We start from the raw sequence: 16,399 nt of genomic DNA, 5'->3' as shown, positions 1-16,399 counted from the left end.
CCTTGGAGCCCAGCCCCAGCCCTCCCCCTCCCCTGCTGTTTCTTCTAAGTGGAGAAAAAAGAAGGGGACGGTGCTGGGTAATGGCTTTGTGGATGACTAGTCCCCGTGGATGGTGACACATCAGTGACTTTCTGGCTCATCCAGCAAAGCATCCACGTGTCAGGGCTGTCCGTGGTCCCTGTGTCCCACGGGAGTGTGGGAAGGTGTTTGCACCTTCCTACATCCCTCACTGCTGGGTTGATAGATTTGGTGACAATGCAGGGCTGCTGCCTCTCTGCATGGCCCACCCAGACCCCACCAGCCCGGTGTCCTAAAGAGTTAAAGTGGCCTTTGGAGGGGCCCTGGTGCTGCTGAGACACGTGTGTCTCCTCCAGCCGTGCTCTCTGCAGTGTCCTTCAAGAAGGGCAGCCCTTCTGAGCATGCCTGCTCCCCCTCGCTGCCTCCTTCCCAGACCCTGTGCCTTCTCCTGGAGCTTTTCTAGCACCGCAGCACACTCTGCACCCACGCCACGCGGCCACTCGGTCCCACCCTCCAGCCCAAACAAGCACCCATGGGTGCCCCAGGCTGCAGCAAGCATCACCTGGGGGGCTTCACCACCCCCTCACCCATCTACTGCCTTTCAGAGAAAATCATTCAGGGGGTGGAAGAGCTGCCTAATCCCTGGTTAATAATTGTGTAATTTCTCTCTCGGGGCCGCTGCCTGCCTGCTAGAGCCTGAAGCTGCGCTAATAAACTTCTGAAGCTTGGGAGGATGGGGTGTTTTTGTAACCGTTCTCATTTCTTGTGCCTCCTCTTAGCTAACAAGCATCTTCCTGGAAGCAGCCTGGCTTTCCTGCAAGGCTCCCCACAAGGCTCCCCATGTGTGGGCGCATGGGAAGCCGGGGTGAAGCCGCAGGAACATCCCGTTTAACCATGAACGTGCCAAACCCTTCCAGCCATGCCACGTGCTCCCTGCCCTCCTTCCTCCCCCTCTTTAGCTGGCTTCAACTCAAGCACCAACCAAGTGGGTTTTCTTCCCTCCTCCTTCACACTGCTTTTCCTCCTGTGAAAGGAGAGGACGTTAATCCCAGCCAAATTCCACCTGCAGCTCTAGGAGGATGTGATGGCTGATGGCAATCCCGGCTGCACGGCAGCTCTGAGGGCCAGGGGCACCCCACAGTCCCCAGGGCTTGCACCAGGGGCCTCCAGCATCGGCCTTAGAGAGATATATTTTTTAAAAATACATAAAAATACTTTCATTTTATTTATCGCCTCGAACACCAGTATTTTTCAGGGCCATGGGGATTGCAGGGGCTCTTACAGCTTTGACTCCAGGAATGTCCCCGTGGTGGGAGCCAGGGTGGGAGATGTCGGCATCTCTCAGAACTGGCCTGGAGCAGGGAAGTGCATGGAGTGCTTTGCCTCCTTTCTTTCATCATCAGTACTCTTTTGAAGTGTTTGATTAAAAAGTTCTTAAAATGCTCTTTCTGCACTGCTTTGAGAGAGGTCTTTAAAATTAGGGGAGAGCTGTCAGAGCTCTGACTAAGCCTGACCTTGGGTCCCATGCCATACGGAGCTGTATGGAGTGATGGGAAGGGAGAGAAGTCCCGCATGGGTGGAACAGGGAAATGCCATCAGGGAGGGAAGGAGGGGGCCTTATAGATGCTGTAGGACACAGTGCCTGTGGTCCTTGGGGCTTTCTGTTGTGGGATAAGGCTGGGCTGAGCAAAGGGGGATACTCCCTGCTTCCTTTTGTAGTAAGTTCCCAGCACCGGAGCTGCCTCAAGAGCTGTTGTTGGTTTGAGAGCTGCAAATCATCTTCTTCTGGCTTTGAGAGAGGGTTTCCAAATGGCTGTGAGAAGCTCGGGGCATGGAGATCGCCTCTACTTCAGCTGCAGTCCAAGAAGCATCACCCCAGGCGAATGCTTGTGTGGGACCTAGCTCCTTTTGACAGCAGCGCTCCCCCAGGGTGGGGATGCTGGGTCTGGGTTGGATGCCCAGCACCCTTCCCTCTGTGTCCCTTACCTCAATATCCCTTCAGGCTCCTCCTGCCCAGGCTGAGGATGGAAAGAGATCAGATATGGTGGTTTTTGAGTCATTAGGCAGCAAAGGAGCAGACACTGCTGGATGGAGCGTACGTAATGCCAGGCACAGCATCCGGCCTCTGCGCTGGGGCTGCGGTAACCCAGATACAGCTGAGGGAGGAAAGAACCACACGTAGGTCAGAGTCTCTCCCAAGCTGTTTGGTCGGGAGTAAATATTTACATGACACTGCATCTGCCAGCAGCCAGGACCTTGGGAAAAGCAGCCTGGCTCCCCCTTGGTGGGATGGGGAGGAACCTTTAGCAGCTTGAAATGGGAGCCCTCACATATGGTGGGGCAAAGTCTGAAGACTGAAGGCAGCTTGCCGTGCTGGGGCCGTACTCCTGTGTCTTCATTCAGTTTCCACAGCCTCCAAAATACGAGCCTGCTTTCTGGACTAGGGGGAAAAATAACCTGCCTTGCTGCAGTCCAGCAGACACTAGTGGTTCTTGCCACCGCCGTAGTTAGTGGAGGAAAATTCCTGCTCTTGCCCTCGATTACCTGCGCTTGGATAGAAGTGGCCCCGTGCAAATCTGCTGACACCAAAATTAAGAGAACTGGCGTTCAGAAGCAGCAAAGCAAACTTCTGCAGCATGAGCATTGCCTTGCAACAGCTTTCCTTACTCAAAATCTCTTTAATTTGAAGGATGGTGATTTCCTCCTGTCCTTCAAGTGCTTAAACAGTGGTTAAAACTGGAAAATCAGTCCCCAGCTCCTTTCTGCCCCAACCCGAGGAAGAGCTGACCACCAGCAGAGAGCGATTCCCATGTTCGCCTTGCTGGGCCCAAGCAACCCAGGGTGCGTGATGTGGGCAAGGAACTGTTTTAATAGCAACTATTAACTTCTGGATTTCCTTTTTGCTTGTTTGCTCAGGCTCTCGGGATTGATGTTTACTCAACTGGTCTTGCTTTTAATAGTTTCTGTGGTGTTTGATGCTGTTGATAGGGGAACTGCTCCCATGGAGTTTTGTTTTCCAAAGGAAGAAACTTGGGCGACTCCGTGTGCCTAGTGCCGGTGATTTGGGGATCTTGGATCTCTCTCAGGGAAATGGGGTCTCAGGGGACTTCCCTCCTGGTGGGGTTCAGGAAAACCAGCTGAAGCCCAGTGGGTGCTTCTCCATGGGAAAAGCTGCTCCTCCACGTGCTTGCCTGCCTGCTCCTGCACATCCCTGCTCATCCTCCGGATGTGGATGTGCCGAAGACCAGGCTGCCTTGTCCCCCCCGACTCCCGCATCACTTGTTTATTCAGGGTGTGCTGGCAGTGGGTGCTGGGAGTCTCGTACGCCTGGTGCAGGCGCTGCCTCTTCATTACAGCTCCTCAGTCCTTCGGGAAGCACTTCCCATGCAGGCAGCACAGCCCTCCCAGCCAGGGAGACCTCTCGGGTGCCGGCTCCAGCCATTCTGCTGCGGCAAGGAACACTTGCTGCCTAACAGAGGAAAATAAAGGAGTGCTGAGGGTCTTGCTGTCCCCCCTCCCTGCCTCCCGGCTCATCCCAGGTTTGTGCTGCTGGCAGAGGATTTGCAGCTCCCACTGCAGTAGCTGAGTCCTAGTTTGCAGCAGAGCCACCACATTTGGGGACAGGTGGGTGGCAGCAGTAGGTACCCGGGCAGGCAGGCAGCACAGGTACCTGCTGTGCAAATAGCCTTTTACCAAAGCAGCTGGGAACAGGAGCCTGGGGGTTATTAAGACATTATTATTATTATTATTATTATTATTATTATTATTATTAAGGCTATTATCAAGACTTACTCCTCTTCCTGCTGCACCTGGATATGCCCATGGCCAGGCATCCTCATCGCCCAGCATCCTGCTGCAGCCTCCTTCTTCCTCCGGGAGAGAAATTCAGGCACGGAGCTGAGATTGGACCAATTTGCCCCTGCCTGGCATCACCCCCACGGCGAGAGCATTTCTTCCCATTAATCACCCCCACCCCAAAGCGGGATGCCAGCCCGGCACTCGGAGCAGGATCCCAGCAGGATCCCAGCAACAGATTGGTACCGATGGGCTTTCGAGTGCTCTAAAAATACTGAGCGGAGAAAGCAGGGAGTGAAAAATGGCTGAGATTCAGTGAAATCAAAGGCATAATTAACATGCAGCCCATGTGAGTGTATTTTTAGGGCCCTACAAAAAAGCTCTAAAACATTGAATTCACATCAGCGCGCGAATGTTCCAGTTTAATGGGATCCTGGGGCCTGTGGAGAAGAAGTGAGAGATGCTTAATTGTCAGTGTTTGTGTTTTATTCATGATTGAACGTACTTAGCAAGCAAAAACTGATTTGCTGCGGGCTTCTCGCTGCTTGTGTGGCTTTAAACCTTATTCTGGCCAGGGCTGGTGTATGCCAAGACAGGCAACCGCCCGGTGTGCTGGAAGAGCCTGTCGTTTCAGGTGTTTGCATGAGCCATGCTTGGAAAATGGATTATCATGTCCTCTCCCACGGGGAGCTCCCTGCCAGGGCTGCCCTGGGGTGCTCAGCATGGGCTCCGGGGGGGATTGGACACGGAAGAAAAATCCTGTGTGGGTAAATCAGGTACCACATCCAACCTGGGAGGTGCCTGAATGCTGGTGGCCAGACACTGGGAGAGCAGTGGGAGAAAGCTCAGATGCTCCCAATCTGCTCCCGGCTTCCCCTCGTGCCCACACCCAAAGGCCACAGAGCAGTTTGCTCAGAGATGGGTGCCGCTGCAGCAAAGCCAAGGTAGAAACCAGACTCCTTCCCATATCGCTCCAGCACCCGAGACCTGTCAGAGCTGCCTGGGTGCTGCTGAAAAAGTGTGGCTGGAGCGTGTGCATGGAGCCTTGGGTGTGATGAATCCACCAGCCTCTGCAGGGCTGGGCTCACCCATACCAGAGGCAGCACCTGCAGCTCAGGTAACAGTCTGAGATCTAATCCTGCCCTCGGGGACCCGCACAGCGCCGTGGCCGGTACCTGACTCACTGCTGGCCCTTAGGGAGGGATTGTGGAAGCAGCTGCCGGATTCATGGCGGCACCTTCCCCGCTCACTGCGCAGGTGGAAGAGGGATGAGCCGGCAGCACGGCGCAGATGTGGTCCCTGCAGGCTCGACAGAGGGGGCGGGAGGGCTCACTGTGACGCAGAGCCGCTCCTGATAGTCAGCGGGATGGTGGCTCACTGGGGAAGTTTTTTGTCTTTTTTTTTAAATCTGTTGTGAAACGATGTGCAGATGGCACAGCCGCCCGGCCGGAAGGAACGGAGGAACACGGGATGCCAAGGCAGGGTTCCTTATTTTAAACTGCTTCCCTTGCCAGGGAACAAATGTGCCTCACTTCAAAATAATAATTATAAAGCCTGGGAGAGGATCCAGGGGACCCAAAAATCCTTCTGTGGGTATTGGTGCGTTGGCTGAAGCGTTGCTTTGGTTGGCATCGTGCTGTCTGCCCGGCTGGGCAGGCAGATGCCCATGTTGCCAAGGCTGTGGGGTGTTTGGTGGATGGATGTCACCCCAGCAGGGCACGGCTGGCTCAGAGACCTGCATTTGGGGTCATGTTGTGATTCAAAAAGGTGAAACTGAGTTCCCTCTTACCTTGCACCCCAAGGATGTGTCCTGCCCTGCTCTGGGAGCAGCCCAGCCTGCAGCCTCCCAGCTTGCTCCTGAAGCTACAGGAGGGGGAATAAGGAGCCGCTCCAATTGCATCTGCAAACCGACCGAGCACCAGCTCCCCTCCCTGTCCCCTGCGTCAGGGACGCCCAGGGATGGGCTCTGTGCTGCTGCCTCCTGCCAGAGCCTGGCACGCTGGGTGTAACGGCACTCGGTGGGCAGGCTGCCGTCTGACAGGAGGTAAATGCCAGTGCCTACGTGCGCTCGGGATTAGTAGCTGTGACGGGAAGAGCTGGAGCCAGCGACAGCTTGTGTTGTGAGAACTGCCTGTGCTGCAGACGGCTTGTCGTGGGGGCCTGGGGGTCCCCTGAGAAACCCCGGGGTGCCCAGAGGGCAGTTGCTGCCTGTTGAACTGGGACTCACTGTTATTTTCTGGCTTGAGATCAAACAGTGCCAGGGTATGTGGGTCTGGTGAAGCTGCAGTTTCCACTTCGCAGCTTGAGACCATGGGGAAGAAGTGGGTTAGAAGGAGAAACTGAGGCACACAAAGAGTAAATGATCCTGACGTGTGCAGGGAGGGCTCGGAACTGGTCCCCAGCTCCCGCAGGGGTGTTTGTCCTGCAGAGAGCATCCTCTGTTTGCATAGCCAACGTGTGTCTTGCTCTCTCTTCCTCCTCTCCAGGCTTCCACGTGATCCCCTCAGTGTCCAACATCGTACCTGAGAGCTGTCTGCTCATAGTGGTGGGCCTTTTGGTTGGGGGGCTCATCAAAGGAGTGGGTGAAAAGCCCCCCATCCTCAAGTCGGACATCTTCTTCCTCTTCCTCCTCCCACCCATCATCTTGGATGCCGGCTATTTCCTACCCTTGCGCCAATTCACTGAGAACCTGGGCACCATCCTCATCTTCGCCGTGGTGGGGACGCTCTGGAATGCTTTCTTCTTGGGTGGCCTCATGTACGCCGTGTGCCAGCTCGGTGGCCCTGGCTTGAACCACATTGGCCTCCTGGCCAACCTGCTCTTCGGCAGCATCATCTCGGCTGTGGACCCGGTGGCTGTGCTGGCTGTCTTTGAGGAGATCCACATCAACGAGCTGCTCCACATCCTGGTGTTTGGGGAGTCCCTGCTGAATGATGCCGTCACAGTCGTAAGTGGATGAGGGGGATCGGCCAGTGGGATGGGGTTCACTTTGGTGGAGCATCTCTGGGTGGTGGCACCAGGACTGGCGGCAGAACTGTAGACTGGGCCATTGCAAGCTGCCAGGTGCCTCCTGCCAGCTGAGCTGCAGCTGCTCCACTTGCTCCTGACCTTTTACAGGTGCAAAGCTAAATATAGTGGCTTAAAACACCGCAGAGGTAGGTTAAGGTGAATCATTTTACTTGGCAATCTGGGCAGACTGAGAGCAGATGCCCAGCCAGTTACTGCCTCGCAGTGAAGAGCAGGACTGTCCCCAGTGCCTTGGTCTCCTGGGAATCTGCTTTCCTGGGTGAAATTTCTGCCTGATGCCATGCTTGTGCCTGTCCTGCCAGGGAAAGCAAGCAGGAGTGCCAAGGGGCTGGTGCTGGGTCAGGCAGAACTGCCATCTACCTGCTGCTCCTTCCTGTCTCCTTCCTCATGGGGTCTTCCTTGCCGTCGCTCAGCTGCAGCACCGAGGAGGTGGGGGGACAGTTGAGGTGAGGGGGAAGCTGTGGGCACTGCAACTGGGCTGGCATCTGCCTGGGTCACCCCTCAGCCCCTTTCTTTAAGCAGCAGCTTTGCAGGGACCTTCGGGAGGTTTTGGGGCCCTGGCCACCCACTCTGAGGCCATGCCATTTCCAAAGGACATCTGTGTCCAGGTGCTGGCTTGGCCGTCAGCGGGGCGTCCTCCTCTATGCAGAGCTGACCTCTAAATTTACTTCTAACCCGCTGCTTTTTCCTGGCTCTTCTCCCATACCCCAGCTGTCCGCCTCGGAGCTGGCTGCTCAGCGCACTGCTGACGAGGTTCCTGGTGACAAGGAACGTGCTGTCCCACCACAGGGCTTTTCCCAGGCACTTCTCCCCACTTTTGACCAGCGGGGCTCCCTGCAGGGTCTATGTCCCTGCTCCCATCCCTGGGGAATGCTTTTGCCTTCTGCTGTCGCATCTGTCCCTGCCCATGGCCCAGGACCTGGCCCTGGCAGGCAGGAGTTGGCACCTCGTCCTCTCCCTGCTCACAAGCGCTGCCATCCCCGCGGGATGCCCTGGAGCCCATTTTCCATCCTCACACAGCTGCGTCAGATTCTGTTTTAAAATCTCTCCAGTAAATGTGGCTGGGGGTGGGAGGGGACGATGCAGCCCAGGGTGGGCTCCTTCTTTGTGGTTGCCCTCTTCGCTACAAAGCTGCACTAAGGGTTTGGGCTGTTCTCTGCGCTGAGCAGGGCAGATGTTGGCTTTTCTCTCCACGCTGCTCTCAGGTGTTCCGCAGCCTGGATCTGTCCTGAGCTGCTCATTGGGAGACAGGAACAGTCTCTGGCAGGTTCAGACCTTGACTGAAGCCCCTCCTAGGACAGCAATCGGGGCTGTGTTAGAGAGCAGAGCTGTCCCAGCCACATGTCTGATGGTGCCATGTTCCTGTGAGCCACAGAGAATGGGGAGCTGGTCTCTCCAGCTCTGTGTCTCACACAGCAAAGCACCACCAGCTTTTTTTTTGGCATGAAGCTTGCCCCAGCTCAGGGTCACCAAGCGCTGGCATACCTCATCTCAAGTGTGCCATGCTGGCTGCCTGCCTGGCTCCCTTTGCTGCTGCTCTCCCAGGAAAGGTCCCTGTGCAGGTCTCCTCTGAGGTGAGGCTGTCTCTTGCCAGCAGGGCAGTTTGAACCCCCCCCCTCTCCCTTCTCCCTCTCCCAGGTCCTCTACCACCTCTTCGAGGAGTTTGCCAACTTCGAGCAGGTGACCATTATCGATATCATCCTCGGCTTCCTCAGCTTCTTCGTGGTATCGCTGGGCGGCGTCTTTGTGGGCGTCATTTATGGGGTGATCGCTGCCTTCACATCCCGCTTCACCTCCCACATCCGAGTCATCGAGCCCCTCTTCGTCTTCCTCTACAGCTACATGGCATACCTCTCTGCTGAGCTCTTCCACCTCTCCGGCATCATGGCGTGAGTTGGACACGGGTGGGATGAGACGCCCTCCTGTCCCCAGGACCCTTTGGGAGGGTTTACTCTGGTGTAACCACGGCTGTCTGGCTGTCCCAGCATGGCCAGTACGTGCCCAGAGGTGTGTTTGGGCTGGGATATGCAGGCAGGCAGATGAGGGAAGTGACTCTCTTGAGTTGTCACACAGATCCCGGGGCGCTGGCAGCCCATTGCCCATTCTCTGGGGCACACAGCAGCAGGCAGGGCTCAAGACAACACAGTTTTGTGCTGTCTGGCTCCAGTGCTCACTCCTGCCCTGCCAGGGGGAAGAAGAAACCTCAAGTTGCCTTCTTTGGAGTCCTTGAATAATTGCTGATGTCTCACAAGGCCTGTCCTGCTCTGGAGTTTGGTATAAGAGCACAAAAACACTGCTGCAGGATCAGGGGTTGGGGCTGTCCCCATGTCCCCATGGCTTCTGAGTGCCCTGACCTTGCCCCTAGGCTCATCGCCTCCGGTGTGGTCATGCGGCCCTATGTGGAAGCCAACATCTCCCACAAGTCCCACACCACCATCAAATATTTCCTCAAGATGTGGAGCAGCGTGAGCGAGACCCTCATCTTCATCTTCCTGGGTGTCTCCACCGTGGCTGGCCACCACTACTGGAACTGGACCTTCGTCATCAGCACGCTGCTCTTCTGCCTCATCGCGAGAGTTTTAGGTGAGATGTCAGCGAGGTGGCAAAAACCTTGGGGATGGGCAACTCTCAGGGCCGTGAGGCCCTGGTTTGCCTTGCTGGGGAGACTGGAGTTGGCTGGGTAGCACTGGGCATCAGCCTTGCTGGTGGTTGGATTTGTGGGGAGGTGGGGCTAAGGCCATGTTTGTGGGGTGGCGCTGGTGAGGGGTGCTGGGATGAGCGAGCAGGACAGCACCCACCTGCACCCATGGCCCCGAGGGGGTGACACTGCTCTGGGCTGTGCGCTAGGCTGCCGGGGGGGTTTCTTCAGGGCTGGAGGGCATCCTTCACTGTCTGCTCATACGAGGCCCTGTCCCGCTCCCCTAGGCGTCCTGGTCCTCACCTGGTTCATCAATAAGTTCCGAATTGTGAAGCTGACGCCGAAGGACCAGTTCATCATTGCCTACGGGGGCCTGCGGGGAGCCATCGCCTTCTCCCTCTGCTACCTCCTGGACTATAAGCATTTCGGCATGAGGGACATGTTCCTCACAGCCATCATCACGGTCATCTTCTTCACAGTTTTCGTGCAGGTTGGTGGTGGGCAGGTGGTCACAGCATGGTTTCAGAGAGAAAACGGGTTATTCGTGTGTGTGAGGAGCGTGTCCCCAGCCTCCATCCCTGACCCTGTCACTGTCCCCTTTCTCCAAAAGCTTGAGGCTGCTCGGTGACACTGTCAGCGCAGAGCCCCGTGGCTCAGCTGTGCTGGACTCATCCCGCTCCCACTGGGGTGCCTTGGGGAGGGGTCTAACCCACCCTCCCCGTTCCCTAGGGCATGACCATCCGGCCCTTGGTGGACCTGCTGGCCGTGAAGAAGAAGCAAGAGACAAAGCGCTCCATCAACGAAGAGATCCACACGCAGGTAACCCGCTGTGCCCGGCCAGCCCTTCCCGCGCGCTTCTCTTCGCCGCCTTAGCCCTCTTCTCTTTCTGCTTCTGCCACCTCCACCGCTGTAGCCAGGCGGGTTTACAGAGCGGGAGCTGCCCCTAAATCGGTGCCCAAGGTAAGGGGGGACGGAGCGAGGGCTCTCCCCTGTCTGTGTCGTCCATTGCCCGCTCGGACCCAGACCTCCCCTGTGCCTGGTAGAGCCGCAGCCCGGTTACGTAGGACCGTGCTGCCCTCCTGAGGCCCATCCTGGACCCACAGCCCTGATTTTGCACCCCCTGAGTGCCCTCACCCCTGTGTCAGCGTGGGTGTCGGGGTGGGGAGAGGGTGGGCAACATCCCTGCGAGCTGCCTATGCCTTGGACTTTCTCTTCCAGTTCTTGGATCATCTTCTGACGGGGATCGAGGATATCTGTGGTCACTACGGGCACCACCACTGGAAGGACAAGTGAGTGAGGAGGTTTCATGACTTGAGGGACCCGTGGGGGAGACGGAGAAGGGTTTGAATCCCCACCTTGCAGCTTTTCCAGCCCTGTGCTGGATTTTTCCCCGGGCTGTAAAACACACACTCCCCTCGATGAATTACAGCTCTGGGTTGGGTGCGAGTGGGGCTGCACCCCTTCACCACCCCACCCATGGCATGTCCACAGCACTGGGGGAGCTGCAGGTGGTGCGTCCCCGCAGGAGCTCAGGACCATTTGTTGTGTTTCGGAGGGAGTCGGGGAAGTCTGGCCCCACCTGCATTGGTGGGAACTGAACCACCTCCTGCTGGGCTGGGGTGGGGCTGAGGAGCGGGTGCCGGGGCAGGGCGAGGTCTGATGCATCACTGCTCCTCCTTTCCCCACGTCCTCGGGAAGGCTGAATCGCTTCAACAAGAAGTACGTGAAGAAGTGCCTGATTGCAGGGGAGCGATCCAAGGAGCCCCAGCTCATCGCTTTCTATCACAAGATGGAGATGAAGCAAGCAATCGAGCTGGTGGAGAGTGGGGGCATAGGCAAGATCCCCTCTGCTGTCTCCACCGTCTCCATCCAGTGAGTTCCCCAGCCCTGGCTGCCCCTGTGCCTCTTAACAGGCCCCTGGCCTAGGCTGAACACTCCCTGCTAGTGGCCACCAGGGCAAGCAGCCCTTAGGCCCTGCCATGGCCATCACAGTGTCACTCTGAGTCCTGTCTGTCCACGCAGGAACATCAACCCCAAGACCCTCCCTGTGGAGCGCATCCTTCCGGCCCTGTCCAAGGACAAGGAGGAGGAGATCAGGAAAATCCTTCGCAACAACCTGCAGAAAACCCGGCAGAGGGTAAGGTGTCCCCTGGCACTGTGCGTGGCCCCTTTGCTTCCCTATGGGTGGCCAGCATCGCTTCCCACCAGAAGCCCACGGGACCAGCCCTGCCCTTCACCCCCAGTGTTTCTGCCCTCCTGCCCCTCATGTTCCTGGTTTGGCTCTCCCTCCCTAGGAGGCTTTTCCTCCTGGGATGGTGCTGGGATGGTGCTGAGGGGGAGGCTGGCTCTGTTGGTGGCTGAGTTCAGTGTTTAAACCTTCGCTTGGGCTAAGGTGGGTCCAGATCAGACATCCCATGGTAGCACAGAAGAGATGAGCCACCAGTTTTCCTGGACGTGCTCTGCCCATGGTGGCTGCTTCATCCATCTCCAAAGGAAACGGTGCTGTGACCTCCCTTTGTCTTTCTGTGTGTTTTTTTTTAACCCGCCTCCTTTTCTTGGGGCCTTTTCCCAGTTGCGATCCTACAACCGGCACACGCTTGTGGCTGACCCCTACGAGGAAGCCTGGAACCAGATGCTCCTGCGGAGGCAGAAGGCCCGGCAGCTGGAACAGAAGGTGTCAAGGGGACACTGGATCAGGGACGCTGGCACAGGCTGGGGAGGACGGGGAGCTGAGGGGGGCTTCCCTGCCTGAGAGGGCCATTGGTGTCCTGCATGGGGAGGGGGCTGAGGTTCAGAATCCAGTGGGTGACCCCACACCTTGGAGGTCCTCTGAGCACCCCAAGGCTTTGAGCAAGTCCCTGCAGCACGGCTGGGAGGATGCGTGCACGTGTCCTCTGCATCCTGCTGCTGCTTCCTGCTCATCCCCGTGACCTGGGGTCAGTTCCCTGCCCCCCTTCCCCATTTGTCCTGACCGCTCCGATGGAGACAGTCCCTGTGCTCCGATTCCAGATGAACAACTACCTGACGGTGCCGGCTCACAAGCTCGATTCTCCCACCATGTCCCGGGCTCGCATAGGCTCAGGTAGGTGGGTCTGACCTGCCCGGGGAGTGCCGCTGCCGGCACCTCGCTGGGCATCGCCGGCGCTTTGGTACTGAAACTCTTGGAGGTTGCGTTGTCCTGCTCCCCCCCAGCTCCTCTGCGGCTCTCCAGCCCCATCCCGCTCCCCCGTGACCATGCAGCCAGGGGTTTGGTGTTCTCCAGCCCCAGCTCTGCCAGAGCAGAAGCCCCCAGCTCGCTTCCCAGCAGGATTCCCACTGGGAATTCAGCCTGGCCGGTCGGGAGATCTGTCCGGAGCTCAGCTCGCTCCATCCCTGCAGCTGCATTTCTGGCCATGCCTCTCCCTGCCCTCCGCAGAGGAGAGCTCTAGGAGTGCTCAGCCCTGAGAGACCTACCCCTGGACTCTTCGGCATCTCCAGCACGCATTTGCTTTGCCATCTTTGGTTCCTCCTGTCCTGCGTGTCCTCTCCTGCTTTGGGGACAGCGTGACCGGTGTGACGGGGTGTGACGCGGCGCTTGCTGAGCTGGTGGTTAATCGGCAGAGGGCAGCTTCGGCCCTTGCAACCGGCACAGGGCTGGGCTGTCTGGAGCGGCTCCAGATGGCATGTGGAGATCAAAAAAAAAAAAAAAAAAAGAATTAAACAGCAGACTTGGAAATTGGAGAGTGAGCGAGCCCAGCCCCAAACTGGCGGAAGGTCCCTGAGAGTTCCCCCTTTCCCTTCTCTGGGTTACCCCGACCCAATTTGTTCATGGTACCACGAGACAGGCCCTGCCTGACCCCTCTCTGCCTCCCCCAGACCCGCTGGCCTACGAACCCAAAGCAGACTCAGAGAACCTGCCCATCATCACCATCGACCCAGCCTCCCCGCAGTCCCCGGAGTCCGTGGACCTGATGAACGAGGAGCCCAAGGGCTGCGGCGGCCTTCCGCCCTCACCCGAGGAGGATGAGGAGGGGCTGGTGATGCGGGTGAAGGAGCCTTCCTCCCCGGGTACTGATGATGTCTTCACCCCGGGGACCGGCGACAGCCCCAGCAACCAGCGGATGCTGCGATGCCTGAGCGACCCGGGGCCGCGGCCGGAGCCGGAGGAGGGGGAACCCTTCATCCCCAAGGGGCAGTAGCAGCTGGTGCCCGAAGCCTCACACACCTCTATACGGTTTCTCTTTCTCTTAATTTGTTCGTTTTTTGCTTTCCTCTTTGGTTTCCTCTGTCACTACACACTGGGTTTGGGAAGGGGAGACCGTCCTGGATGGACTGGGATTACCAGGACAGCTCTGCCCACCAAGCCCTGGGCTGGCCCCAAGCAGCGGGGAAGGACCCCCCGGGATGCACCGGGCCCCTCAGTTGCCGTGGTCTGGGGGTGACGGACCATTTACCACCCGGGACTGGGATTTGCAGGTTCCTCACAGCCCCGGCGGGGCTTTCCCAGAGGCCGCCCACCCGCTCAGGACCTGCGAGCGGCTCCTCGGGGCGGCTGCAGCCGGCACAGGGTGGGCTCTGGCCGGGGAGCTGGGGGTGTCCGTGGAGGCTGCCCCGCAGCCCAGCTTCGTCTCTCCCTGGCTTTGTTTTACCTTCCCCCTCGCCTTGCTCCGGATGGGAAGACGGGAGCCAGGCTCTGCGCCAGGGCTGGCGCACCCACCACCTCACCGGCACCCTCCCAGGGTCCTTGGGCTGCTCCCTGCCTTGGCCGCTTCCCCCACGGGGCCAGCAGCCGCCGGGACCCTCTCTTCCGGCCCTGCATTTCATGCCAGGTCTCGTTAAATAAATATCCTAGAGCCATGCAAGGGAGGAGCCGGGTCCCCCCTCGCTTTGAGTGGCCCCGCAAGCCCGGGCTTCTCTGTCCCTCCTGGAAGTGCTACCTGTCACCCAGCCCTGCGGGGACCCTCTGCCAGCCTCAGCCCCTCGCCCTGCGCTTGCCCGGCCGTGCGGCAGCGGCAGCGGCTGCTCCTTAACCAAAGACGGCGTCCGGGCTCCCCGGGGAATGGGGAGGGGGCATATGGGGGGGTTATTTTTCTCTTCCTGCAGCCAAGAGGAGCTGGGGAAGAGCCAGGGTTTGGCTCGCCCAGCATGGGGACACAATGGTGCCAGGAGGTTGGCAGGAGGGGGACAGTGTCCCCCTGAGGGGGATGGCTGGGGGGAGTCGGGTGTCCTGAGTTTGGGAGGACCCCTCTTTCCCCAAGGCCTGGCTGGGAGGGAGCGCTGGGTGTTTGGGTGACTTAGAACCCTCCCTGGGCTCAGGGGTGTCCTGCGTTGTGCTGGAGCATGTCACTTCATCCCCAGCGTGCCACCCAGCTCCCACCACGTGCCACCCTCTTCCCATGCCACGGGGTGCTCGGTGCCCCCCTCCCCAGGGAGCCCGGGCCACCTCCCCCTCCCCGCACCGTGCCTTGCCACGTGTCCTCTCTGCCCCGCTGCCTTGGTGGGCACCCAACCCCGCGCTCCCACCCGCTCCACGTCCCACTGGGACCCCGGGGGACCGGCGTCCGCGTGGCTTTGTCACACCGGGGCGAGAGCCCACGTCGCTGCCTGCGCCTGCCTGCCTGCCCCCGCTCTGTCTCCAGGAGGAAAAAAAAGCAATGAAAATTCTCTTGTATAAAAAGGAAAAAAAAAAACAACAAAAACACAAAAAAAACCACATGTAAAGAGAATCTTGGTTTTTATCATAAATATTCTAATAAATTAATGTTAATTTTTAGTGGGGGTTTTTCCGGCTGTTCGAGCTCCCCTGCCATAGGGTCCCGGCTGTTCCAGGTGAACGAGGTGGCTGTGAGACCTCGTCCCCATCACTGTTCGCACTTCGCCTTCCCACTGAGGTGGAGCGCCAGCCAGGGGGGAACTTTTTAAGCCATTCCCAGCTTTGACAAAGACAGAACCTCGGCAGAGCCCAGGCTCCTGCATCCCTTCCCGGGGCTGTGCTGGCGTAAGGGTGTGTTGGGAGGGGAAGAGCCGTTTGTCTCACTTTGCAGGGGGAAGAAGGCAGAAGGCTGGTCCTTTTGCAGAGGCAGGATCGTCCCGTTGCAGCCCTGAGGTGCCGGCTGGGTATCCTGGCACAGCTCTGCCCACCCTGAGCCCCCCACGGAGAAAGGGGCAGCACCTGCCTGTCCTGGGTCCCTGCCTGCACTGCAGTGGGGTTTTGGGGGGCTAATGGCTCTGTCCCCAGGGGAGGGGGCTCAGGGACATTTAAGCCCTGTGATTCTTTTTGCTGAGTTTCCTCAGGGGCTGAAGCCAAGCCCTCGGAGAGGAGCTGGTTCCCACCAGCATCCCACGGCCGGAGAGGGGGAAAAGGCTCAAGGCAGTGCTGGGGCGAGGACCTGCACCCCGACCCAAAAATCCCCCAGGAAACACCTTCCCACAGCTCCAGCAGCGCTTGCACCTTCTCCCCCCACCCCAGACGCACCCCCACGACCAGGGGTGCCCCGGGGCGGTCGGAGCTCCTCGCTTTTGGGCAATTGCAATGGGAGCGTGTTTCATCGCTGCAAATTAAAGCTCTGATTCAAGGAGGCTGTGACTCACCCCCTCGCCATCCAGCAAGCGCATCATCACTGGCCTTGCTCATGTGCTTAAAATACCTGAAGCCCAGGGTCCCCCCATGGCCCCGGGCTGGGACTTGGCTCTGCCATCGCACCCCAGGAGTCCCTGGCACAGACAAGGTGGCCGGGAATGTGGGGCTGGCGATGCGGTGGGGCCCGTGGGGCAGGCGATGCCGGGGGGCCCGTGACAGAACCGATTTGGTGGGTGCCATCTTGCGCCCCACACGGGATTTGGGGTGGCTCGTCCCCGGGATAGTGGTGCTGGCGGGGGGGACCCCAAAGCAGGAATGGGCAAAGCCAGGCCTTGGCTTTGTCCTCGCTAGAGGGGTGGCAG

The 16,399-nt window shown here is 58.6% G+C and overlaps 1 protein-coding gene across 1 annotated transcript in view; it reads left to right on the top strand.

Annotated features, from left to right (window-relative positions):
• The window catches only part of SLC9A1 (solute carrier family 9 member A1), a 30,647-nt gene extending 15,417 nt beyond the window's left edge, over positions 1–15,230 (top strand). Inside the window, exons 2-12 of the mRNA XM_074926194.1 lie at positions 6,300–6,760; positions 8,479–8,729; positions 9,206–9,423; positions 9,766–9,968; positions 10,208–10,297; positions 10,697–10,767; positions 11,177–11,350; positions 11,501–11,615; positions 12,051–12,152; positions 12,488–12,560; positions 13,334–15,230. Coding sequence (XP_074782295.1) covers positions 6,300–6,760; positions 8,479–8,729; positions 9,206–9,423; positions 9,766–9,968; positions 10,208–10,297; positions 10,697–10,767; positions 11,177–11,350; positions 11,501–11,615; positions 12,051–12,152; positions 12,488–12,560; positions 13,334–13,656 — 2,081 coding nt within the window. The 3' untranslated portion in view covers positions 13,657–15,230. The remainder of the gene's footprint in view (positions 1–6,299; positions 6,761–8,478; positions 8,730–9,205; positions 9,424–9,765; positions 9,969–10,207; positions 10,298–10,696; positions 10,768–11,176; positions 11,351–11,500; positions 11,616–12,050; positions 12,153–12,487; positions 12,561–13,333) is intronic.
• The last annotated feature ends 1,169 nt before the right edge of the window (positions 15,231–16,399 follow it).

The sequence above is a fragment of the Athene noctua genome, chromosome 24 (assembly GCF_965140245.1).
Source record: "Athene noctua chromosome 24, bAthNoc1.hap1.1, whole genome shotgun sequence".
Lineage (NCBI taxonomy): Eukaryota > Metazoa > Chordata > Aves > Strigiformes > Strigidae > Athene > Athene noctua.
This window is presented reverse-complemented; position numbering and strand designations above follow the sequence as displayed.